At 39.2% G+C, this 27,585-nt stretch overlaps 1 protein-coding gene across 7 annotated transcripts in view; it reads right to left on the reverse strand.

Annotated features, from left to right (window-relative positions):
* prdm16 (PR domain containing 16) overlaps window positions 1–27,585 on the reverse strand; it is a 208,809-nt gene that overhangs the window by 129,474 nt on the left and 51,750 nt on the right. For all 7 annotated transcript variants that reach the window (XM_028020349.1, XM_028020326.1, XM_028020323.1 and 4 more), the window contains exon 2: window positions 9,942–10,390. In XM_028020349.1, the coding sequence (XP_027876150.1) occupies window positions 9,942–10,390 (449 nt within the window). The remainder of the gene's footprint in view (window positions 1–9,941; window positions 10,391–27,585) is intronic.

Below are 27,585 nucleotides of genomic sequence, written 5' to 3' on the forward strand. Positions count from 1 at the left end.
ACCAATCCACACTGCTTCTAAATGCACCTTATTGTCTCATGTGGATAACAGGCCAGGTGTTGCCCTCAGTGACAGTAGAGGAGAAAAACTGTGAAAATCACTTTAGCGATTGCGGAGACTTTCCGAAGCAAAGCCGTCCCTGGCATGTTTGACACGTCAACAGTTCAACACTGTTTTTAGACTTGATGTCATCATTGCACTTAGGTTCTCACTCTACCATGTTTTTTCAAATGACCAGTCGAGGAAAGAAAAACATGGGAGAAGTTACTCTCCTGCATGCCTGTCTCTGTCTTGCTTGGGTTTTGGTGACTATAACTGCAACTCTTACAAGCCTGCATAACTTCAAACTGAATCACTTTTTTAGATTTATACATACACCCAAGTACTGTATTAATATTGTGCTATCCCGAAGTTTTCAATGGCTGTACTTGCAAAATAACATCAGTACTCCTTCTGCAACCATATGTACATAGAGCCTACTTTTACTTGCCCCCATTTTACTCAGACAAAGACACAGTCTGTGCCAAAGCACAATTCTTTGCACCTTATAAAATGTAATTAAAAGGCACAGCAATGTGTCGTGCTTTCCTCTTGCTGCACCGCTCACACAAAATAATCATTTCTACAGCCATGTGGTTTTTGGTCCATATTGTGTATCCGAATATAGAAAATGGCAAATGCAATGACCACAGGATCCTGCTTAATAGGTCCCCACCTCATGCCTAAGTCAGAGAAATGTTAAGTTGCACAAAGGATTAAAATTCAAAGAAATGACATGTGTGCATGTATCTGGCTTTCAAAGACATACAGATGGGGGAGAAAGGAAAGGAAGCTTCTTAGTAAGAGGAAGAATCAGCATAAACACTTAACAAATATCATCTTCCACACCAGTAAAGAGCAATGTCACTGTCTGGTGCTGCCTCAAGGCACTCAGTGATGGAACTATTTATCAGGGCTATGATGAACGATGAGGTTTCACCATACACACACAGTGTGGGCTTGAAGGAAGACTGGATACAAGTTACCTGTGCTTCACCACAGAGGACCGATGGCCTGACATAAGGGTTTTTAAATTAATGTTTAAAGCATGTCTGCAGAAGGGAAACCTCATGCTAATAAAGGGTCGCATTGTGGCAGGGATGCGAGAGGAGACTGTGGGGGTGCCATTCGGGCAAACAAGAGGTTCCATTCAGAATGCTTGGCTAGAGTGGCCGAGGTCTTAAAACCAGTGACCAAGCAATAACAGTCCAAATCCCTGGGACAATATTTGTTGAGTTCTACTCCCTTCAAAGACGGATGACTTTAGCCCCGTGTGCTTCCTCAAAAGCCCACACCTTTCATCTGCCCTATGGATTAATTTATTAACTAATTAACAGATGCTGGGAACGAGTTATGAACAAATGATAAGGCATCAGGATACTAATCAAACCTGACATTTAATTTGCTGCCTTGCATACTTGTTATCAATTACAGAGTTCGTTGAAAATAATTGACAATGGTTTTCGCAGGGACACAGGAGGCTTGTCTTTAAGGTTAATAAAAAAGCGTTGCACTGCTGCACTGTTACCAGGGGCAACGGCGACCATATGTTTAATATTAGAGGAAATCTGTTCCACTGGAGTGCTCCGAAAGCTGGGAAAATTGGATTAAATTGGCTAATGGCATGTTTAAAACCGACATAAAATGAATGTGAATGGAAGATATTACAGCACCCAAACCCGGGACTTGTGGTGTTATAAACTTTCTGTGGTGTTTTTGCTCTGTGTATAAACTTGGGGTTTTTGTCAAAGTCAAATAATGATGACAGAAACCACATATTGTTGGTCAATACTGTTATTAGAACCCACATGTTCAATGTCCCTTTCATTACCCTCTGAGACTAGGCAAATATCCCAAATCAACTTTGTATGTTTAATAAATAGTTTTATATATATAACTCCCCCCAGAAGTATTGGCAATCCTGGTAAAGATGCGTTAAAATTCTTAAAACAAATGCATCCGGTATGGCAGCAGCAGCAGTTTGGAACAGTTTGGTAAACACCAACCTTTGATTTTTACTCAGTGAGGAAGAACTCCATTGTTATGAAATAACACTGTAACATACTTGTTATCAATTACAGAGTTGGTTCAAAAATAATTTTCTACATACATTGGTAACCCCGAAAAGTCCTTTAAAACTAATATGAATAAAACATTTTTAAAAATATATTTTACTCATAACATAAGTCTTGTTCATCATTTTCTCTATATTATAAAAGATAAATATCTAATATATTTCTAAATATGTTATTTAGAAATATCAAAAAATTATTACTATAAAAACAAAATCAAGCTTCTCAAACAATCTTCACTCTTTGTAGAAGCAAAAGTTTCCTTATTTTGTACAAACAAAAACCTGCTAAATTTATTTGGATCTGCTGAAGATAGTTTAACATGTAATTATAATGCTGCAAAAAAGTACACTAGCACAGGTAATTGAATATCTGCACATATTTTTCTGGGTTCTTTTATGCTCTTCAAGTAATTTTGAGATGCCACCCCTGTGTATGTTCGACACTGATTAAAAACTCCCACTGGAAGCTCAAAGCATTAACAATAGCTTTAAAGCCATTTCCAATGACAGATTTCTGTTATTTTGGGGGATAATGTGTTACTTTCTGAATTATTTTAACCTAGTTCAGCCTAAAGAGTTCATAAATCTGTACCAACAGATCTGTTGTGGCTAGACAATTCCATCTTTCCAATAAATGCGGTTAGTTACAATAAATTTCTGGTAAGTGGAGTAAATTTATATAGCACATCAATGTCCTGCTACTGTCCATTTTAAGTAATTTACAGTAGATCCACATTAACACATGTGTCTTTATGCACAACGCACAGCTTGGGTAAATGCCTTGCAGGGCACATCGACATATTACATGAAAAACCTGGAATCAAACCCACAACCTTTTTAAAGCAATACTCCACCCGCTGATTCACAAGATATATGAGGATGATTTTTTAAAATTATGCATAAGGTTCAAGATTTAAAATAATATTTGAAAACTGAAGTTTTGTATTTACTCAATGTATCTTTGTCTGATCATCTGACATTTAAATACAACAAATCAAAAACAAACAAAACAATACTATTTTTTACTATACTAAAAGGCTGAGGTGGCCTATTAATATAACCTGAATCTTTCTCTTTTCTACTAAACTAGACATAAATGGGTACAACTTAAAAGACCTGCTGTGTTTCATTCTGATTGCCTTTAGATGAAGGACTCTCAGCTCAGGTAAAAACACACCAGAGTAGGGTCTTGATTTGATTACTAAAATACATAATAATGACCCAATTTACATGAAAAACAACCCCCACCACCACAGATACCATACGTCAATACTATATGTGATGGGGGCTTCGATTAACCTTCCTATGGTGTTAGGGTCCCTATGGACCCGTTTTGAGTTTTAGCATGCATAAAAGTACTTCATACATTTGTTTTTTGCATTGAAACTTTTTGACTTTGTCAGGGACTTCCATTTAACCACAAACAATATAATATGTAATGAAATAATTAAATGTTATTAGAATGAAACATTGGAATAACTCTGATCTGCCTCGATGTTTTATCTTTGTTTCATCAACCTGGTATCAGTCACCTAAAGGGTCAAGGATCAGAAAGAAAAAAATAAAACGTTTTTGTGTGGATAAACAGATTACCCAGGATGCAAGCAGAACCTTTGAATGACATTGGGAATATCTTGCAGCATAGGAACTTGGCCATCTGCCCTCCTCAGTCAGAACACAAAAGCTGAACAAACACTTCAGGATCAAGGAGTTGGACCAGGACAGATATGTGTCAAGGTGTGCCAGGGCTTCTCCACTCAAATGTATATAAAAAAAGACTTAAACAAAAGCAACATGGCATCCATTTGAAAAGAGAGCTGTCAAAGCAGAACAGAGTAAAGGAGATACATGTTCCCATGTATGGATAAGTATTTGTCACATGGGAACATGGCGACATAAGAGTGCCCGCCAGACATCTTAGCCTATCATTAAGTCAACAACTGGGCAAACAGAAGAGCTCGCATTTTTTCCCCCTCTTTCCACACATCACTGAATGAATGATACTGATATGGAAAATCACCCCACAAAAAGTAAACAGAGAAGGAATATGGGGATAGTGTGGAAGAGGTTTGCCAAGAAACAATGTCATCCCAAGGTGTTCAAGTGCACACAGACATGACTGCAGGGCTGACATGGACTCTATGATACATGTTTTCGGGGTGACCTATGGTGACCTTGTACAAACGGTCTATATCTATGGACATCTCTAAATAAAACTCTATGATATGCCCTTGTTCTTTCCAGTGTGACAAAATACCCTTAAGGCATTTTACTATGAACATAAGCTGAAAAATTGCCAAGGAAGTAATTTTACCTTTCCACATCTAGTGAGATTGTTGTACAAAGCCTAATGAGTGGCATTCATGATGAGACCAAAGAGTGGTAAAAAAAATGATTAAAAAAAAACACCCAACAGTCACAAAGCAGGATTAGATACAATCAGACACACATCAAGAAGACCTAGCTAATCTGTCTGTTTCCTTAAGATAACCACAGATCTCTTTCTGTAGCATATATTGCTTTGTGAGTACCCAAGAAACATCAGGGCAGTGAAACTAGTAAGGTAGTCAATGAGGAGCACAATACCTCAAGCCACTGTACGGTGACATGCCTCTATCAATAGACAAGTCAGGTCAATCTACCAGCCTGATAATAGCAGCAGTCACTATTGCACTTAGATCCCTTTGCTGTACTCTCTGTGGGTCGTGCCTCTCTCGGCTTGCTAAGACCTTCCTATCCACAGGGGTAACCAGCCCTGCACACACAGCTAAAAAGAGACAGAGAGACACAAATGTACACACTCTGAAGACTGGGGGCCTGACGTTCTATCATGTTGTGCTAAAGGGGGGCCATAATGGTTTTTAAATGGATGACTCAGTGCAGGCCCAGAGAGGGCGTCTGAGACAGAAGAGAATGGTCATGGCCTGCAGCAAAGCAGCTCGCAGATTGAGCTGTCCGTCTTGCTAAAATGAGCCAGAGTTAACACCTTAGCCAGTTCCCTAAGCCGCGGGACAGACAATAGTCAACTTCCTCTCTGCCTTGCTCCTTTTTTCTCTGTCAGTTTTACTTTTTCACTCTTACTTTGTATTATTCCATTTTTCTCTTCACCAGTATGCACTTCCATTCTGGCTTCCAGAAAGCCTCAAAGCATCCAACATATTGTTGAGCTTCTTTGATTCATCTAAAGGCTAGAGTGCTTGAAAAAGCAATATGGGTTACTGCAAACGTGGATTGTAAGTGGCTTGTATAAACTATAGCCTGTCTAGTACATACAGTACATACACTCCCCAGCTAGTTCTGTGTTGGACTCAATTTTGTCTTTAGAAAGGTCTTAATTCTCTGTGGCACAGGTCTTACAACAATGGCTTCCATGATACAAATCTCCCTTTCCTATATTAGAATAAAATCTAGAGGATGTCCATTTCACTGGACAACAGTGTTTTTACTGTCCTGTTCCAAAAACAGTTTGGGATGATTTGAGCTTTGTGACATGGTGCTTTATCCTGCTGTAAGCAGTCATCAGAAGATGGGTACAGTGTGGTGATAGAGGTCTGGATGTGGTCACCAACAATGGTCACGTGGGCTGCGGTATTTAAATATTGCCCACTTGTTACTAAGAGACTGAAAGTGCACCAAGAAAGTACCTCACCACCTTACCACCACAACCAGCCTGAATTGTTGATATGGGGCTGGTTGGATCTATGCTTTCATATGGTTTATCCCAAATTCTGAACTTTACACTTGAATGTGACCATATAAATGAGGCATTTTTCTTATATGACATTGTCCAATTTTAGCCAATCTGTATAAACCATGGAGCCCCAGTTTCCTGAGGCTTTCCTGAATGACAGGAATGGTAGTGTGTTTTGTCTTCTGTTGGTGTAAACCTTTTGTTTCTAAATATGGTGATCTGTTTGTTCAAGGATCTTACTGCACATAGCTTAGTTATAAGAAGTGGTTATTTGCCTTTCTATCATTTCCCCACTCTTTTCTGACATCATCAAAGCATGTATTTCCATGCACACATCTTCCACTCAATCAATGGTTTCTGTATTTCAGATCATCTCTAAACTAAAGAGATGGTCATGTGAAAATCCCTACAAATTTTTTGATCTATTCCATGCCATGTTCAAAGTTCCCATTGATTACAATTACTTTTTTTCTTTTTTTTCAAAAGATTTTTAATCTCTCCAGTGGCCTTTATTTTGACAGTTGTCTGATAGGAAAGCGGGTTATGAAAGAGGGTCACCGCTGCATCCTGCATTTATTACCATTGTTTGACCTTACGCTATTGTTGGCCATGTCTAGATACCTAAATGCATTGATTTGATTACTTAGCCAATACCCGCTGGAACTGCAACTCTGCAGTTCATATGAACTGTTTCTCAGTTCATATGAACTGCTTCTCAGTTCATATGAACTGCTTCTCAGTTCATATGAACTGCTTCTCAGTTCATATGAACTCAATGAGAAACATTATTATGTTGATACAATGAAGAAGGATAGTTGGGAAGAGTAGGAGCTTCTTAAAGAAGTATAAGTCCAATGTAATTGATATTTAAATTGAAATGTAGGAGGTCCTCCACTCCCCAAACAACAAAAACTGGACTTCAATGCACAAGCAGTAAATGGAGAAGAGTGGAAGAGGTTGGTCAGTATGGACAGTATGTTGTAGAGAAATGCTCCCCTTAAACACTGTTTACTCACCTTGGCAGTCATATTTATTTTAACGCAGCTGTTGTTGGCAGCTGCTGAATGTAACTAGCAAGATAACTTGTAATCTAAATCTGTTACTTTTAATATTAAGTGTTCAGTTAATTAAGATATTCTTTCAAGGAATAATCAGTAATTGAGATAGTTTATGAAGGTAACTATGCCATCACTGCTCATAAAACATTTGTCAATTTTGTCTAAGGCTGAAAAATAAAATATTTCGCAAACATTAATCTCAAACATTTAATGCTGCAACAGAACTATGCATTTTATATCATCAATTCACCCATTTTTCTTGTTATGAACCAGAATTCACAAATCACTCCTTCGTCTGTCTATTTATCTAAGACCAGAGGCAGTAGATGGGTAGAGGAGCTGATGGTGAAAGGGAAGAAATATGGGTTTTAAGGGTCTCCTAAGGGAGTCTCTTGATGACTATCAACAGGCCCACTGTTATGACTGTCTGTGATAAGAGTCTGGGAGAGGAGAGCCTCTGAAGGTTTCCAGCCTCAGTCCAGACAGGACATTTTAAAAAACAGAACCTTAGCCAGAGTTAGTACTGCTATTATCATTTACAAAAGAAAACAGATCAGTTACTCTTTACTCAAAAGCTTGGAAGAAAAGACCAAATGCATAACCCTGGAAGGAAATAAAACTTAAACAAAATTGACCCCAAGTTTTAATTTTAATTTGAAAATAGTAAGTTCAAACTGTTATAAAATAACACTAAAAGTGCAAAAATCATAGCATAATTAGATTTTTAAGCATTCAAATGTATTTTTCTTACTAATTTAAGGAGACAAACACCCAGTCGCCTTTTAAAATTTATATCTCCCAATCTGATCCTTTTGATTATGTCTTAAGTGACCAGCATCAACAATTCCAGAAAAACTCTGTTCAAGTTTATATGTGAATATGTTAGCCTCACTCCCTGTGAACGCCCATTTTGACCTATTTCCTTCTTTACAGTGTGTAGTTACACATTGTGTGCTACTCTCAGAATGCTGACATTTGTCATTATGATGCTTATAACAACTTGAACACTAGTCTTTCTCACAACTTTAAAGACAATCTGCAAACTTTATGAAAAAGACATTGTAGCAGCTTCCAAATTCAGTTCGACCTGTGTTGGAACAAGCTTATTGAGATGTCCTAGTCCAAACTCAAATTGGATCAAAATAGAGAACCCTGTCAAGAAACAGCACTCTGAGAGTCACTGGTGTGTCAGAAAGTACTCGTGAAATAATGTGGGTTATATTTCTGTCCGTTAAAGCTACTGCATTTTAAAGGATAAATATGAGATCGAATATATTAATCTAACAAGGTCTCAGATCATGACACGGTGTGAACTAATAGTCTTGAATTCTTGAAGAACTGGCCAAATTTGACTAAATATCTCCCTCTTCTGAAATATGTAAGTATTTATGCCCACATACTTGTTTTGTTGAAACATTGAAACTAAATTTGGCCTTTTCCTGCAACCCAAAGACTTAAAGCATAGTTGTTGTATATGCATTAGTCAGATGACTGGAGAAATATAGAAAGGAGGAAGAAAACAGAGAAAACATGAGAGCTACGGGAGGGTGTAGCTGTTGGAAGTAAGCCCTGTGCACCCCAAATGGCTAGCCATGATGTGAACTTTAAAAAGGAAAATGTTGCACCTGGCATGTTGCCACTTAGAGTGTGCCTGTGTACTTTAATAGCCTGCATACTGCTTAAACTGGTGGGAAGAAAAGAGTGTGAAATGCGTGAAAAAAAAAGTTACTGGAACTGAAACTATGAAAATCAACCTCTTTGGTTTTCTTTAACCCTGTCAGCTAGAGATTTGTGAAAATTGTTTAAAACTATAATTCTATTTGAATGTGTAATGGGAAATAAAATCTAAATTCTCACAGCGCATAATAGGGAGATAAATATGGGTTCTTTCTAACAATTGTTTCTTTGAAATAACTACTTTCTTATAGCCATTCCAGACTTAGGAAGTTTTGAGAGTGAAGTAAGGCCTGCTGCAGTAAAAGAGGAATTTATTTAAAGGCATTTAAACATCTTCACTAGGCATTCCAATAAATGTCAGGGATACTGAATGATTGTGCCTTATTTTTTTAACGTTAGTAGAATATTGAGAATACATTCAGGCAACAATATGTACATGTCCACAAAACAATCTAAAATAGGGGCGCCACATAGGTCGTTGGTAGTTTTGAGGCTATGTACTAAATGCAGTTGTCACTGGTTCGATTCCCATCCCTGTGCCATTGACTGCAACTCCCTTCTCTCTCTGCTCTTCTTCCTGTCCATTTACTGTTGAATAAAGGCATGTAGTCCCACAAAAACATTTAAGACAAAGCAAAATCTAAGAGGGCTGGTGTTGTTTAATGCTCATGCAGCAATAGCTATCAAGAGCCACGATTGTCTGGGTTCTTTGTCACTCACAAAAGTAATTTGAGGCTATGTGACGCTATGGCCTCTAAGAGTGAACAGAGATGGACTCAATAAGAATGAGAAGCAGGCCAGTAGATTTCATCCCTGATTTGGCTCGTGAGAAAGAGAGACAGACACCAGGATTTCCATCCTGCCCCCAATGAGTTCTCTGAAACAACTTCAATATCCTCTAATGTCATGTTGAAATGAAAATTAATAGTTCAATATGCCGCCACCGCGCTGGACCACGCGTCTACCATTTCCATATCAGATGGCGTGACCAAATGAGTGCGCTCGCTTCAGACCGACGCCCATAAAAGCTGATACCTCCACTAATCAGACAGATTTTTCCATCTGACATTGCGGTGCGGCTGCAGATGAGCATATTACGCGTATGTAGATGTGTGGGAGTGTCTCGCCGCACGGGTATCAAGGATGAGGTCAGATCATAAAGGGAATGCAAATGGAGTGATCATTGAGCTTCTACACTGATGATGAGATGTATGCTGCTGAGAACCAACAGTGATAGGTGGAAATGTGAATAGAGAGCTGCTTATGTAGTCAACAAATATCCTCAGTACGGCTTCATTTAATGTCTTTCTGTCTCTGTTCCACAGAATACATATGGCAAGAGCAATAACGGATGAAAATGATTCAAAAAGGCAATTAATATGGACTCCATAGTGGCTCCTACCTCCCATCCAAAGGAGCTGTCTTTGCCTGTGGACCCATGATGCTTTGCGCTGTGCAGGCCAAACCTTTCACCAGCACAAATGCGAGCCTTGGCCCATATGCCTAGGCCTGCTCCGGGCACGGAGGACTCCCGCAGCTCCAGCTCAGCGGGAATGGGAATGTCATCGGGAATGTAGACGGCCGCCTCGTAGGGCGAGCCCTCCTTAGGTGTGGTGAAGTCCTGGTCGTTGCTGCTGCTGTTGTTGTTGTGGAGATGGTGTGACGTGTAGATGTGGGGGTGCAGCAGGTGGTGGTGATGGTTGTTTTGATGCGAAGGAGTCGGGGAGGGCAGAGGTGACATGTTGATGATGCCGTCTTCGGCGTCTTCTTCTGGGCTATCAGCGCTGCCAGCTGCTAAACCCGGGAGGTCGGCTTCTGCGTCGTACATGCTGTCAACTGGCTCACTGTCATCTAGGGCAAACGAGACAAACACAGGTCTGTTATTAACATCTCGAGGGCAACCGTTGTTCAGCCAATTCATGCTTCTGAAAACAAAAACTGAAACTCTTAGTCACAGTTCCCTCTAAGTGGGACTAAATTTATTAGAAAACAAAAAAAAATTTAATGTGTTTGGTCAAAAGCTGCCAGTTGCAAAGAAGCCCTGTGCTTCTGTTGCTTCATGGAAACAATTTGATTTTATTATGCTCACTGTGTCCTGCCAGGACTCATCTTACACATAATGAATGAATCTATCACTGACTTGGTTAGTCTCTTCATCTGCTATTATTGTCACCGCCAAGGACTGACAAAATGATTGTGCCTGCACCAAAGTGGAAATGATAATGAGTATTATGTACGCATGGATGCACTTAACTTTTGGCTCCAGGTTTTAGCCCCGTTCACTCAGCATGTTAAGGATATTGCTGTAGACACTGAAAGTTTGCAACTGTGTTCAAGCAAATGCATGTATGTGAGTGATATTTGACATTATCTATGACTGTGTTAATTTTTTTGTTCTTAAACTATACCAGCATATACAATTTTCTGGACAAATCAAACATGGCAGCCATACAAAGCCATTAATAAAACTGTTGCTACCATTAAATATTTGTGCTCTTTTTTTTCTATTATGGCTCAGTGAATCAAAGTGATTATTTTCTGTTCTCTCTCATCTTTTAGTCAGTTGCAGCTAAATGCTGCTTATATCATGTCTAGTTCTGCTGGATGTTCCTCCTGTTAAAAGGGAGTGGTTCCTCTCCACTGTCCCCTTGACATATTTTTCTTCAACTGGCACTACATGATGAACTGAATGACATTGATGAATTCAGTTGACTTTGGTACTTTGACCTGACATTACTTGTAATTTGGCGCCATATCAAAATATTAATAAAATATATTTTTTTAAAAAGCATAAAATGCCAGATTACAAGTAAAAATTATAGAGTTCCCTGTGTCCTATCTAGACAAATTCTGGTATGTTTAATCAATCGACCACTATGCATTCTCTGTCCCTACAAATCTGCAAACAGGCTGGATTCATACTTACAGCAGGGATAGTTCAAACAATTCTCTCATCCTCTAGCAGTTTATATTGTCAATTGCTAGTTGTGTTGCTGTTTAGGTTTTAACTGTAGTTCCAAGATGACATCTTTACTAAATTATGCTATATTTTTATATTTTGGGTGAAGAAACAAAGATACAGCATTTGAAAGAAAGTTGGGCGAGTCAAACTGATCAGTCATCTAAGACAAAGGAGACTCCAGTTTGTTCTTTGACACATATATGAGATTTTTCTTCTTCATGTTAACAGTTAAAGTTGTAAACTGACATATTAGTTTCAAATGTGAAATGCTGAACCTTGGAAGAATGAGCTACGGTCTCTTTAGCACCTGGCAAACTAAGCAGCATGTCCACATAAAAACTGGGAAACTTATCATATAAGTCTGAGGCCGTAAAGCCAACCGTTTATAACTGATTTTGCGTCATCCAGCAATTTTTAATGGAAAAGAAACTCTTTTTTTTTTTTGTTAATGATCACCACTTTGGAGGGGTTTAGAGGGGGCACGCAACTAAGCACTGAGCATGCAGGCCAGCAGTAGCTTCCACACTTTATGCAGATCAATTAAAGTTTTACAACTCAGCTCTATCTGCTGCTCTCCCTTTACACAATCAGAAGTGTTCTCAGGTTGTTAAACACTTTCTCTCACCTACAAACCCTCCTCCCCAAAACTGTCACTGGCACTTGACCCATTGAGAGTCATTTTGACAAGCAGAGAGAAAGACTTGGAAAAATCTATTAAACACAATTTGGCTTTTAGGGGCTCTGTGCACAGAAAATGTACAGAGGCATAACATAAAAGGAGATATGTTGTGTTGTTGAAGCGTTCAGGTGTAAATATTTTATTTTCTGGTGTAGAACCGCATTTCTATACTTTTACGAAAAGACAGACAAGTCAAGAAAAAAAAGTAAGTAGGGATATGAAGATAGCATCCTGAAAGAAGACGGAGAGAAAGAGGTAAAGAATGTATCCAGTGATGACAGAACCGCTTTAAAAAAAAAAAGCTGCATGTTAGTTCTGAGTCTCCAAAGGCCCAGAGAGAGATGTTGAGTTCGCCTCCTTGTGGGTTTTTCACAAAAAAAAAAAAAAAAGGCCAGATAGTGCCTTCCTCTCCCTGGCTCCTCTTGTTGTTCTTTCTCTTACCGTTCCTCTGGCCCATATCCTTCTTTTTTTTACGGGGAGCTATTTATCCTGATTACATCAGGGGTCAATCATTAATTCGCACCTTGGGGGTCCCCACGCTGGCTGCGGCTACAATGGTCTGCTTGTTCGAGCGGCTGTTATTCCAGTGGAAAACTACTCTGCTCTGCCTGAGAGGCAGGCTCAGGCCACATGAAGGCATCCCATTTATTTGATAAATTGTAAATGCATGCCATAAGCGGCGCTCTTTGCTTTGTAGCATCGTTCGCAATAAACCGAGATCTCGGGGCAACGTACAAATGCAGACGCGGGCCGTTACACAAACACACATCTGTTTGCAACTGAAGGAGCTGTTACTGTACTCTAAACACATGTGCACCCCATCAGATGGTGTTAATGGTAAAGATGATATCTTATAGTTACTGCACGCCTTCTGTAAATCGGGCAGGACATAATGCGACATTTAGAGCAAACGAGGAAAAAATATTTTCAGGAATATACAAACAGCTAATGAAATTCCTTCTTTCATAATTTTCTTTCAATAACCTGCATTTGAAAAAACCAAAACAAAAAAAAAACACAAACTGAGATGTAGATAGCAACGCAATCAGCGTTGCCATGGCAAAATAACTTGACACAGCACCGAAAATCAGAGGTTCAATCGAAAGCCTTACAACGGGCAAATTATTCTGTGGTTGTGTTTAATCAGAGTGTTCTAGACTTAAACGCTGAAAGATAAAATCTGGAGTCATTTTCTGCCGTCTGCCTGGACACACACAAACACATGTGTCTTGTGGCGTGTAGACTGTGCCGTATTGTTGCCGTCCTCCATGTGTACAGGAACAACACAGACTGCATGCAAGAAATCTGAGGTGGAGATCTGTAAATCATTCATGAAATATGGACCAAACTGAAGTCTTGCAAAGTAGGTATCAATGCATGGTTTAAGGGAAATGGCACAAAGAAGGATTCTTGTCAGGTTGTTCATAAAGAGATCCATGATATTAATGGAAGACTTGTAAAGATCTACATGTGGTGATGGAAATAGCTGACACGACAATTATCTATTATGCACTTCATAAATCTGGCCTTAGGGGGGAAGTGGCCTTCATTTTATAATGAAAATGTACATTTGAAACATAGAAAATTATGTGTGACAGAAAACTAACATTGCGTGCATCATCCGCAGTGATGAACGGTAAAGGCAGCATCATGCTGTAGGGCTGAATTTCTCAGCAAGGAAGGGGAAGCTGGTTGCAGAAAATGGGAGGATTAGGAAACTAAAAACAGCTCTAGTTCTGGAATAAAAGCTGTTAAAGGCTGTAAAAGACTTCAGAGGTTCATTCTCCAGCAAGACAACAACTCTAACATAACAGGAGCTACAACAGAATGATTCAGATCAGATTATCCCAGTCCAATCCCAGAGAACCAATGCTCTGCTACTGTAAGAATTACAGCATACCACATACTAGAATCAGATAGGTGAATTACCACATTTAAAAACTGCAAAGTATAGGCTTTTTAAGGACTGAGGTGATAAATCACAGACTTAAAAACTGATGTTCAGATATTAGTCTGACTAACTTTAAGAAATTTTGCTAAAAAAGAAAATAACTGTAATGAAGGATGGTGAAATGATTGAGTCTGGAGTGCAAATGATCACCGTTTTCTTTCCTCATCAAAATTATGCTCAACTTTGTATTAGTCTATCACATAAAACTGCAATAAATCACAATTTAGTTTATGACTACAATGTAAAAAAAAGTGAAAATAGCCAGTACTACCCCAGTACTTTTGCAAAGCACCATAATTAACAGGAAGAAGTACAAACAAAATGATGCATTATTAAACGATTTGTGATTTCTGGAACCAGGTGCATCCAAGCAGGCATTTTGGAGTCACGGTCGTCACCGTAATAACTTTAAAAGGAGATCTGGAAATGGGACGTATGTGCCAGTGATGGCTATCATAAAACGCATGCACACACACATACATATACACAAACGCATATCCTTTCCTTCTCTCTTCAAGACGCACAGAGAGAGACTGTATCTTTGTCTGACCGTGAACTGATCTGGTTCAATTCAAAACGAAAGCCAGCCACTGATGAAAAGACAGTATCCAGGGAAAAAAGGCAAAACTATGCAAAATCCAGCACAGGCTCCAAATATGGGGAGGAAAAAAAGAATCATCTGGTTAAAAAAAAAAAAAGAGGCTGAAGGAGAGTGTGTGGATCATGACAGATATGAAAAATGGGTAGCTGGTTGAGCAATAAATGACCAAACATTTTGATGTGGGAGCTCTGCGCGAGCATGTGTGCAAAGCCTGCAAAAGCCAAGCCCTAATCTGCTGTTGGTGCCACTATATTTATCAATATGGTCCCACTTTTGCTGTTTTACGGGACCACTAGATACCTGCTCCCAATCTACCAAGCAGGCCTTTGATAATTCTCTCTACAACAACCGAACTCCCCCTCCGACCCCACACGACATAAACCAGAAGGGATGCAGCTGTAAAAATCAAAATGAGGGCAACTCAAACACCCAGAACTGTACAATAGTTCATTTTTCCACAGTGGCACTGGGGTACCATATAGCCAAAATGACACACAGATGTAAGGATTGCGAAGGAGCTGCCAGGGGGGAGGGCGTGGGGTTGGAAGCAGTGAGTGAGCAAGGCGAACACGGTCAGCTGCAATACCAGAAAGCCTCTCAGACTGAGAAACGCTGCGTCGTTTCTCCTAGCGAAGGCACCACAGAGGATTTCCAAGCAACACTTCAAACTGTGATACGACTTCGGCTCGGTGAGAAAAAGACGGTGAACGAGAAAGAATGCGAGACGGCAAGAGGGAAAGAAACCACAGTTGCATAAGCACAGCTGCTTTACATAATAATTCCACAATAGCCATGACATGCTCTAATTGTAGTCGTGCTTATGTTGTGTTACGTGCTATCATGAGTCACGTTCTGCACTTCTTGTGTGAGTAGGAAAATGTGTAATGAAATCATGTTTTTTCATGATCTAATTTGACGCAGTAACTTAAAACGACAATAATTTAGCAGTTAAAATCCAAAGTCAGCACATCCCCACTCCCACACATACACACACACAGTATGTTTGGCTTTCCTCACAAGGACTTTGTATTGACTTTCATTTGTTTTTCATTAATTTCTATACCCTAAATCTGACAGTTACTTTCAACCCAGCCATTACAAGTACATGCCTAACGAAAAAACAGAACTTTTTCTTTCAGGGCCCGGGCTCTGGGGCCCATAAGCAGCAGCAAGTTCTCACAAAGTAGAATTTGTTGGAAAAACAAGCTAAACAAGATGATGCTGCAACACACACCAACACACACACTTCCTGATAAATACACAATGCATTGAATGGCTATTGAATCTGTCCTTGAACATACTTGATTACGCTGATTAACATATACACCAAGATTCAATATGACAAGGAAAACCAGCACTGAATGTTACTCTGAACACACTATTCCCAGAGGTTTAAAAAACGAACACACACTGCGCCAGAGGTTCATCTTCATCCACCACTACAACTCTACACAGAGCTACAATCATAGAGCTTAGCACAAAACATAATCACCCATGTTAGAATGGCCTAGTCAAAGACTGGTTATAATTTGTTTCATTTCAACTGATTACACAATAAGAAAATGACAATAATTCAGGAACATCTTAGCAGTTTTTCAGGTCCCAACACACAATCTTGGCCACTGTAAGCTAAGTGTAGAGTGCTTATGCAATTTTTGTTTGTGTTGGGTGTCAGTACATCGCGGCCGATTTATTGACGTGTCATTTGCGTGGAGCAGCCTGGAGCCATTCCATCCTCCAATATAGTGCATGTGTCGCGTGTATGCTAAGTTCAACCCTCAAGGCAAGCAAGAGGACAGCAGGCAGCCTCCTGCAGCTGAGAGCAGGGGTGCGCAGGGGTGTGTGTGCGTGTGTGTGTTTGTTTCGTGGTGATATAGTCCCACAGGGATTCTGGCGCAGGGCTGCAGCAGACATTTATTAACAGGGCAGATTAATAGCACTGGAGGAAAACATGTTCACAAACATGATAAATATTAATAATAATCAATACTGAGTTACATTTGCCAAATTGAGTTGCAAACATCACCCATGGGGGAAGGCGGGGCAGAGAGGAGGAGGGTGTCAGGGTTGAAAGGAGCTGATTAAAAATGGAAGAGTTTCAGGAGGAAAGAAGACAGAGAGAGAAAATGAGAAAAGAAAAACAATACAGGAGGAGAGGAAGGGGGCGAGTGTAATTTCATTACATCATAACAGAGAGGAGAATCATCACAAGGGGGAGCTTGAATTTGTTTTTGTTTTATTTTAGTAAATTATCACTTTTCATCTTTCCTTCTAAAGAGATGCAATGCCTAGCAAAAATATCCATACCCCTTTAATTTTGTTTTTCTTTTCAATTCAAACCTTCAGTGGGTTTTATTGGGATTTTATGTGATAAACTGAACATAACTTTCAAGCAGGGGGACTTATATTTGACTTCATCCCAAGTCTGAAAAGAAAAGAAAAGAAAAGAAAAATAAAATAAGATATATGAGCTGTGATCAGCTTACTTGTCTTTGCTTAAAAAAAATAAAATCCCCATTCTATCACATTTTCCTATTTTAAAAATGAAATATAATTTTTTGCACTTCACAATTATCAAGTTTTTTCTCTTCACCTAGCAAATAAAACCCCAGTAGAAATACAATGAAGCTTGTGGTTTCAAAAGACAAAATGTGAAAAAGTTGAACGAGTATATACACTTTGGCAAAGGAACTGTAAATAGGTGTAGGAGAGAAAGATTATTTTCTCATCTCAGTATTAAAATCTCAGTATGGCTTAAGTACAGTTTTATAGATTGAGTACGTTCAACAGATATCTCTAGCTGTCAAAACCACTTGATTTTCATCGATGATCGAGGGTCTAATCAGAGCCAAAAAATTTCTGATACAAAATTATCTTGAAATTTTTTGGGATCTCAGCTTTGCTGTTTTCTGTCTGTACTGGTGATTATCCAAATAATGTAAAAACAACAGAAACTATTCCATCAGCCTACACTCCCCATAGTAGCCATATCACTGTTGCTGAATTATGTGTGCATACGTGCATCGGTGCATTTCTGTGAGAAAGTGTAACTGGAAGCAGCATTCACTCCATGCCTTGCTTCTTCTCTTCTTCTCTCCTCTCCTCTCGCCTGCTCCCTCTAGTCATTAGCCAGCAAATTAACGACAATCGGGCATGCTATTAATCACCCTGACAAAAGTGTTAGCTTTGCCTGGGTAGGCCAGCACGAGACTGAGGAAGGAGGATGGCAGTGGGGGAGGAAAGAAAGAGAAAGCGTGAGATGACTTGGTGGGTCACAGAGTATTGTGAATTTGTGGGTAAATCAGGATGTTAAGGAAGTGAAGGAAATGTGAACAGAAGATGACAATCAGAGTATGGATGACAGGAAATATGATGTAAGAAGAAGAAGAATTATAGAGAGTATGTTAATGTAACAGAAAGGAATGGATCCCACGTATACTTTCGCCTAGTGTCGAAAGTAAAAAAACGTATCTGACCACTAATTGTCTTGTAAGGGTAATCACATAAAAGTGACGCAAAACTGTTCAACAGAAGAAATACATTCTGTCATTTAATTTTCACAAGTGATCTCTAAAATATACAACTGCACTATAACTTTGTTCGTGTCTATCAATCACAGCAAAGACTGTACAACTGTAATTTTAGGGGTGTAAAAACGTCTCCGGATGATGTAGGGATTCGTTTTCGAGCAAAGGTTGTTCTAATGATATGTTTCAGTGAAACATGTCGTTTTTATGTGTTCGGGATGGATTTGCGCAAGACTGGCTGACTTACACCGTCTGGTTACGGTGCATGACGAGAGAACAGCTGCAGCACTGAGAGTAAAAGCTGTTTGACTATACATTTTGTTTAATTCAGTGCAAGGCAAAAGTTTGTGGTTTAGAGTTTGTCATACTGTATAACAGCATACAGGATGGCGGAATCACCTCTAGAATCATTTAGCTCTATGTTTTGACAGAAATCCCAGACATAACAAACCGGTATAGATCATTTCACACATTTTTGCAGTTTTGGTTATTTAAACTTGACTTCCTTTCATTCAAAAAGAAGTCATCTTCTGATCTGATTCTCGTATTCTTTAAGAATTGTATGACTCCAATAATTATCACCTATTAGCAGGAAGTAGCTCAGAGGTATTTTGGGTTAATCAGGGGTCCTAATCTCTCATATTTCAAAAGCGTCAACTTGGACGTCAAAACCATCAGTAGAATTAGGACGTTAATTGTGAGATATTTGCAGACAAGTTATAAATATCTCACAAATAAATCACAGGTGAGATTTAAGGGATTTTGTGATATTTTGACTGCATTGTTGACCAAATATAACTCGCTGGGGGAAAAAAAGCCTTCCCACACCAAGACACTGCCAACATCACTAAGTTTTCCTTTTAGTCATTTTAACTCATCTTGAGCACAAACATTGTATAAAAAAGGATTAACAGACATAAAATACATTCTGGATAATAAATAAGTCTATATAACTCTAATGATAGTAACTCACAAGTCATGTATAGCAAATGTTATGAGACAAAGAAGTGATGAGATCTAGAGAGAAAATCCAACACATTTACTCTCACACACAAAAGAGAGGCTGAAAAAGAATTTGTGTTGCCCTTTAGCCTCAGCTCAAAATGAAAACTCCTTCATCTCTCCCCCTCCTCAGAGCGGAGACCACCTGCTAGGAGGCCTAAACTCGGGACGTCAGGTGGGTCGAGACCGTCACACAGTCCCATGTCATCAGGCTGTCATGGTGAAAGGAGCTGACATGGGAGATATGCTAATCCACTTAGCTTCAAACCTAGCCAGGAGGCCCGTACGCAGTGCCGTCTCAGTCCGCAACGAGCGGAACACACACAGACACACTAAGCTGCGTACCTCTGAACTCTGCAGAATATGTGTGGCGGGATTAGATCAGTTGAGGCTAAATTATCCCTGAGGGGATTTTAATCTGGCCCTAAAAGCAATATATTTAAAAAAGTACAAATATGGAAAAAAAAGGTTGAACTGACTTTACAATCAAAATGTGTTTCAGTCATCTAAAAAAGACAAGTGTTTCTTAATCTGGATTAAGCACTGTTAGATCTTTGCAAAAAAAAAAAAAAAGAGAAGTTAATAATATTTGACATTTGGAAATATTAATGGTCGTTGCTATCCTAATAGGAATTTCAACACATAATGAATGCAGAGAGATTTAGGCTTTTCATAAAATGTAAACATACATCTCTATCAATAAACAAAATAACCTGCAGGCCAGTAAAAAGGGTTTCACTGCTGATAAAAAAAATTAAAAAGCAGGTTGTAGCATTCAAAATGTAGGAGAACGTGCCTAAATTCTTGTGGCCTAAATTCTGTCAAGCAGCTAATTGTAAATATGCCACAATACATTAATAAAATGAAAACTGCAAGCAGTTTTTTCACTTTAACTAAAATGTGCATTGAGCAAACCAAACCTGAACAAACCTCGGCGCAACTTTTAACAACATAAATGTGTGGGGCAAACATATCTGATTCATGAATCACTAAAGACGTGATAAAAGTTAAATTAACCTTGCTGCACCCTTGCCATCGCCAGCAGTCAACAGCAGGTGCTATGAATTTACTAGCAGCTGGTGGAGTTTATAACAAGCTACTAACAACAGATTTCTGTGTTTACAAGATGAGCAAAATGGCAGAAAACACACAATTACAACAATCCCCTGCTCGCTTTACAAGTTATGCAGACGTCGAGACGCTCGTTCACTCGGCAATCGAGCGATCAAAGTCGGCCTGCCAGCAGCGAGGTGTCAGAGTTCAAAACTATTGCCCCACTCGGGCAGATGATATCTCAAACTGATTCGTTGTATTTCCCCGGCCATGACTTCCCCTATTAGGAGCTGCAGCGGAGCTCTTAGTAATCTGCTCATTATCCCACAGAAACAGGAAGGAAGAGAGGGAAACAGATGGGAAGGCAGGAGAATGGTAAGCGAGAGACACAATGCTCCCTTCCTCCTCTTCATCCTCTCTGCCTTCGTCTCCCTCCTCTGCGCTGCTTGCTCTCTGGTCGTCCTCGGGGCGAGGGAACGCCGAGGCCCACAATCGCTCTGACAATACTGTATACAAGTGGCGGTGAACAATGAAGGCTGACCACAAAGAATTCTGGGAACAGGGGAACAGCCTTCTTCTCCGGCGGGTGGCTCCTGAATGCCGGACCCGTCGATACACATCGGAGGCCTGCTGAGACTCACCGGTGCCAAAGAGGCTGAGAGCCGGAGAGTGGGAGGAACAGACACAGAAGATGGTGACACAATGATATAAAGTTGCCCGCGCAGCAATCCTCCTGATGATTTACCACCTAGAGTGAACACCTAGAAGCAAGGATACAAAGGGAGTAAAAGGCAACAATAGGCACTAACTGCTGAAATGAGAGAAAAGAAAGGTGAAAAAGAAAGGCAGGAATAAAGAGAAATAAAGAGAAAGACAGAAATAGACAGGCAATTTTCTTCCTCTTCTTTTTTAAGTGATCAGGGCGTGGGGTGAGCGTGGTCCATTTGGAAATAATTGGTGGGTAATTAGGTGGGGGTCGACAGGTCGATTTTGGAACAAACGGCCATCTTTAGCTCAGGTGGCCCTCCACATGAGATAATGGGGGCTTTGCTTCCCCACCTCCGCCCCTTCACCCCTCCTCCTCTCTTCCTCTATCTCCGCTATCTTTGGTACTGCTCGAGTACTTCCCACACTTCTTATGTCTAAAGATGGTACAAACCATTAGATACAATTGCAATGAATGATGCACACAAAACAAAGGTCAAATTTTGTGCTGTACTTTCTTCTGTATTGTGTGGCACTCAGTGCTGCTCAAAAATTTTCACAGCACTTTTTTGTTATTTTGCAATGTTTGTAGCTGTGTTTTATTTGGATATTATGAGACAGAAAAACACAGAGTAGTTTTTCCTTTATGAAGTTAAAGGAGGAAGACAAATTGTTCTCAAATTTCTAAAATTAGAATTTTAAAAAATGTTGTATTTTTTTATTCAGTTACCATGCATAAATACATTTGGCTGAAATTACATCTAGAAGTGTTTTAGGGTTTGCCTTTACCTACTTTGCACATCTAGAGACTTAAATTGTTGCTCATTTCTCTTTTTGCAGATTAAGCTTAATCAGTTTTCTATGCACAAAGTTTTTTGCAGGTTGACCAAAAAGTTGAGTTTTGGTCTCATTTGACCAGAGCACCTTCTTCCAAATGTTTGCTAGGTAATCTACATGGTTTGTGGTAAGTCTAGCGGGGATTTCTATTTTTTTCCAACAATAACTTTTTTTCTCGCCACTCTCCCAAAAAGCCAGTTTGTGGCGAGCATAACTAATAGTGGACTTGTCAACAGATTGTTCCACATGAGTCGTTTGCCTCTGCAGCTCCTCTAGAGTTCCCAAGGGGCTCTTGGCTATTTTTGAATTGACTTTCAGTTTAAGAGGGAAAGCACATGTTATGAAATTTGGAGATTTTTCAAGATTTTTCCATTTTCACATCTCCTGCCCAGGAGATGTTCAAAGCTTGAGATACTATTTCACATCACAATGTTGCTTTGCACTTCTCCATAACATCATACATTATAAAAATAAATTTAAAAAAAATATGAGAAGTTTACTGTCCCATGACCCATTTAGCAACTTCCACCCCAAGTGTTGCTCAGTCTTTATTTAGAACATTGAGTACAGATCATGCTGAGGCAAATAGCTCTTTTTATTTATTTATAATGCTGAAGGCATTAGCATAATGGGGAAAAAAGTGAACAAATAAATGATAATCAGGTGAAAATAATAATAATTCATATACAAATGTGAATACATAACAGTATTTTTTTTCTTGTTTGTTTTGAAGACAGCAGCTCATTTAAACAAAAATCCAAATCTACAACTTATTTTTTTCATATAAAAAGAAGACACAAATAAAACGTATTCAGCACCACCACAGTGTGTATGGGTCCCCCCCTTCACCCAGCCAACAACAATCTCTCGCCCACTCTTTCAGTCCCTTTCTGTCTCTCGTTCCCTCTCCCCGTCCTCCCATTCAGCAGCACTGGGGTTCTTGTTTGGCTTCCTGCTGTTTGTGTCCAGACAAGGTCTAGTTTTGAATACTGATTCCCCATTGATAGGCCCGCACTTCCGATCTCATTAACTTGTTTTGTCTTTGGCTAAATGGAAACGTCCGAGGGAGGGTGAGAGAAGGAGAGAAAGAAAAAAGGGGAGAGCCAACAGCAAACAATGTGACAGATCTTTTACAGGAGACACACCGTAAATAACAACAAGTAAATACAAACAGGATGGAGGATGACGGAGGATTTCTAAAAGGGGAAAAAAGTCTGGACATCTAAAACGGTACCTCAGAGGACGAGCTTTGATCATAAAAAAAAAAAAAAACAAGGAAAGGAAATGATCTGCATTCACAGCAATGCTTCGACGTTGAAAAAAAGTGTAGCTGGTCATTGAGATGTGCAAGTTAACAAGTAGAGGTATTGTTTGTTGTAAAGTTTTAATAAAAAAAAACAGTACATGTGACTTTGGTTAAATAATGTAAACAGTGTCTTGTGAAAGTGTCAGGATGCAGAGTGATAGACCAACACGGCACTACTTTTCTTTGGAAAACAGCCTTTGTTCAATTAGATTGTATGGAGAGTTTCTGTGAGCAACAACTTTCATGTTTTGCCATAGATTCTCAATTTAAGCTTGAACTTTGACTGGGTCATTTGAGCAACTATTATTGTCTAAACTATTCTACTACAGATCTTCATATGTTTATGAAAAGTAAACCCCCTCTCCAGTCTAAAATTTTATATCTTCGAATAACTTTTTCTTCTAGGAATACTCATTATTGAGTTCTATCCATTCTCCTGTGTGACCTGCTTCCCTCCCTACGGTGAAGAAAACATTCCCACAACATGATGCCACCAGGTTTCACTAAAGCAAAGATGTATTTGGTGATACTTTCTTTTTTATGTTACCCAAAATGTTAGATTTTGGTTTCATCTGACTGAAAGGCTTTCTTCTACGTTTGCTTCATTGGCTATGAATACACCAGCTAAGCTGTACTTACACCGATATTAAATGATTATACTCAGGTGGTTGCAATGGATTTATTTTATGGGCTTCACAGTAACAGGGGCTCAGTATTAACACATCACACAGCTTTACTTGTAAACATGTATAGTTTGCCTTCTACGACACAATTATTCATCTGTTTTTGTTGGAGTGTAAAAGAAAATTTGTAAATAGAATTAAGTGTGTGCTTGTAATGTGTCAAAACATGGAAAGGTTAAAGAGACACAAATACTTTTGTGAAGCTCTGATTACAGAAGAAGAAACATGGCAATTGTTTTTTATTTTCAAAATGCTGCATTGTTTACATTTGTTTCTTTTGTTTTATAGTCTGTTTGTAAGATTATCGGTTAAATAGCTGGTTTACGTCACAAGCTACAGTACATAACTGTCCATGTGCTTGTCCTTCTGTGAATTAGTCTCTGGTCACCTATGTGCAGCCATTTATGTACGTATTTAGCTCTGGCAGTTAGTTAGTCTCAGCTACCTCAAAGAGAAAAGGAGGGCACAGGAAGAAAACCCCCACAATGCAAGAAGGAAGAGAATGGAGACAGATGGAGACACTGAGAGAAAGAAAAGAAATCAGTCTACTGTGACAAGGAGAGATATGAAGTCAGAAGGGGACATGTGACCCAAAAATAAGCTACATAAACACAAGAAAGACCGGCTGAGATGGGGAAGAAGAAGCAGAGAACATCAGACTGAGGGAGGATCAAAGGGGATGTCCGCCACTGATATGGCACCTCAGATAATGTGTGGTGCAATTAGTGCACAGTGACGATTTCCATTAGGGCTAATCAAATATTTATATTGCCTCCTGAGCATGTCACAATGCCGCCCCGGTTCCTCATATCAATGTGACAAACGGCTAATGAGAGAGTGGGTGTGTAGACAGCGAGGCAGGGGACGCAGACAGATAGGAAAGGAGAAAAAGAAAGACAGGATGTGTGGACAAGGGTTACAAGTGGAGTTTGCTCTGTCTTCCTCTTCCACATTTGGCTTGCAAATGCATGGCTTCTGTCATCAATTACAGGACAGCAGTGGTGGAAACGAGTGGCTGTCTGCGTGTGTGTGAGCGTCAGAGTTTGTCCATAAGTGTGTGAAGAACATGAGGACAAGGCATTGCTGATGCTTCCTCATAGAGCCATTAATCAAGCTGGGCTGGAATGGAACCAGTCCAAATTGGACTCATTGATCTAGATTTACTAAGGAAACAAGAATGGGATGAAAACTAAATAGACAGAGAGAGAAAAAAGGAGCAGAATAAAAAGGAAATTAAATTCAATGATAATAGTATATTAGATAATTTTAGTAACATAATCCCAAAATGCAAAATAAAACTACAGATTAAATGTAATTTTAGTCATTCTTTTCTGTTGGAAGTGATTACATGAATTCAGAATAGAGACTAGATGAGTAAGAAGGTGGATTTTTTAATAATATAATTAACCTTACAAGCATTGCTGAGTTGTTAAATTATTGTAAAATATGCAATAAGCTCATATAAAAAATTCTGTGGACTGAAATACTCCTTAATCCAACTGAATCTCAATTATTTTTAACTAAACAATATTTTGTTGTTGAAACACCTTTAAATGTAACCTTTATTATGCAAAGTACATTATGTCATCATACGACACTATCCATTTGTATAGTTCTGTAGTTTTACCTAAATAAAAGTGTCTAAAAACAGAAAAAGGATAACATCCCCGGCCATGGTTGGCAGAGACACAATCAACAGAAGGTTAGAGGTAACAAGATGGGCGGTCCTCCAAAGGTGAGAGGTCAAGTCGTGGTCTGACAGACGGATGGAGGAGAGTGGTCAGGGCTTGAAAGATGAGAAACGGATGAAGGATGGATCTGGTCGGGCGCTGTGACAGTCTAGGAAATAGATGACCCTCCGCAGCAGCATGACAGAGCAAAAGGTCCGTCAAAAGAGACTAGTTAACTGCCCCGTGAGTGAAAAAGAGGAAGTAGAAGGGAATGACTATGAAGTACAAAACACATTGTAAATGCTGTATGTGGAATGGGTTGATGGAAAATATCTATAATTTAACAAAGCAGCAAAATGGGTAGCTTAAACCACTTTAAAAAAATACCCAATGTACTGAAACGAGTCTCAATGTCTCTAAAGGGAATAACGTCAATAAGCAGAAAATGTGTGGATAAGATGCTGTGGAGGGCTAATCTCTAGGACAAGTGATAACATTCAGTGGTTAAACCATGACAGATGAGTATTGATTTTCTCCTTGTTAAAGAAGGGGAAAATAGATAACTAGACTGTTTTATTGATATTGATTGAAGAGTCAAAAGACAAAAAAATATGTCCTTGCGCAAGAAAAAACAACGAGGTTATTCTAATGCAATGAATTAGATTAGCATCAACAGGGTACGACAGGAACAAAGTTTTTCAAGCGATGGTTTTAAAACTTGACAAATTTGTTTTTGCTCTGCTGTTTCCCGTGCCTATGCTCTCCATGACGAACTATCTCCAAGACAAACACCACAACAGAAGCAAATATTTGGAGTTCACCCATCTGGTCGGCATTTTAACGCAAGATGGCCATCCATATCGGAAAACGTCGACAATGACCGCAGGACAAGCTCACACTTAATCAAGCATGCCTTTACCCTCAACCATACACCACGCCGCAAACGAAAGCCACATCCCGAACGTTCACACCGGGCGGTCACAACTCACCGAATGCCGACATGCTATCTCATGTGTCTTCGAAGAGGACAGTCGAACTATGAGTTCCCCGCTAACCATAAAGTTTAGTTACCAATTAACAGTGTCTCTCTGTGTGCTGGAAAGATACTAGGAGAGTGCAGGGGGCGTCTGGCAGGCCTATCTGCAGCGCTGCGATGCGCTAACGTGAAAGAATGCCAGTGTCAATGGGACACAGATACGGGAAGTGCAGGGTGCCGATGAGCCAAGTGAAGGTCGATAATGAGGTCAATTCCTGAAGTGGCAGAAACTCAAACATACTGCCCTCATATGGTCATCCTCCAATAAAAGCGGGCTTATTGTACAATATAATGTTGAAATGACTTCTGAAACTCATGTGAGCAATGTGTCTTTTGAAATTTTTCACCTTTTGTCAACACTTTCACACATTTTCTGATCCACTTTCAACAAGGTCTTTCTTTACTATTCTTACTTTCTTGCATTACATCTTTGTTCATCTAAACCTGACAAAGCATCTGCTCTCTATGACAGAGCCTTTGCACTCAGACTGTCGTAACTTAGTTTCTTGTGCTAGAAAAAGGACAGTGATTTTTTTATTTATTTCACATGTCCTACAAACACAAAAAGTTAGGATAACAACACCACTAATGGAGTAAAATAAATATTCCAGTGACATTTTTCAAAGGTTTAGAAGTAACTTTAAGCAATACGAGATGATCTACAATCACTATTGAAGTAAATCTATAACAAATTTTGCTGGACAATAAATTATTCTAAAAATCACTGCAACAAATGATAATATTGTTGCTTTGATGACATTTTTAAATGATGCATTTGTTATATTGAGTGGATGTAATGCAAGTACACCCGCTCAAAGATCAATAAAATTTTTGTCGTCTAGTAAAAAAAAGAGAAACAAGAAAAATAACCAATCAAGCAAATGAAAATTATCAAGCCCATTTTAATTTATTGCGTGATTAATTAATTTTTTCGCTTGCACAGAAGTAAAAGAAACTCTGGTTGTACTTCTTGAATGTCTAACAGCCAACTTTAAGATTAAATGGCCAAATGAATACAGGAGATGTGAATTGGA

Source organism: Xiphophorus couchianus, chromosome 1 (assembly GCF_001444195.1).
Source record: "Xiphophorus couchianus chromosome 1, X_couchianus-1.0, whole genome shotgun sequence".
Classification (NCBI taxonomy): Eukaryota; Metazoa; Chordata; class Actinopteri; order Cyprinodontiformes; family Poeciliidae; genus Xiphophorus; species Xiphophorus couchianus.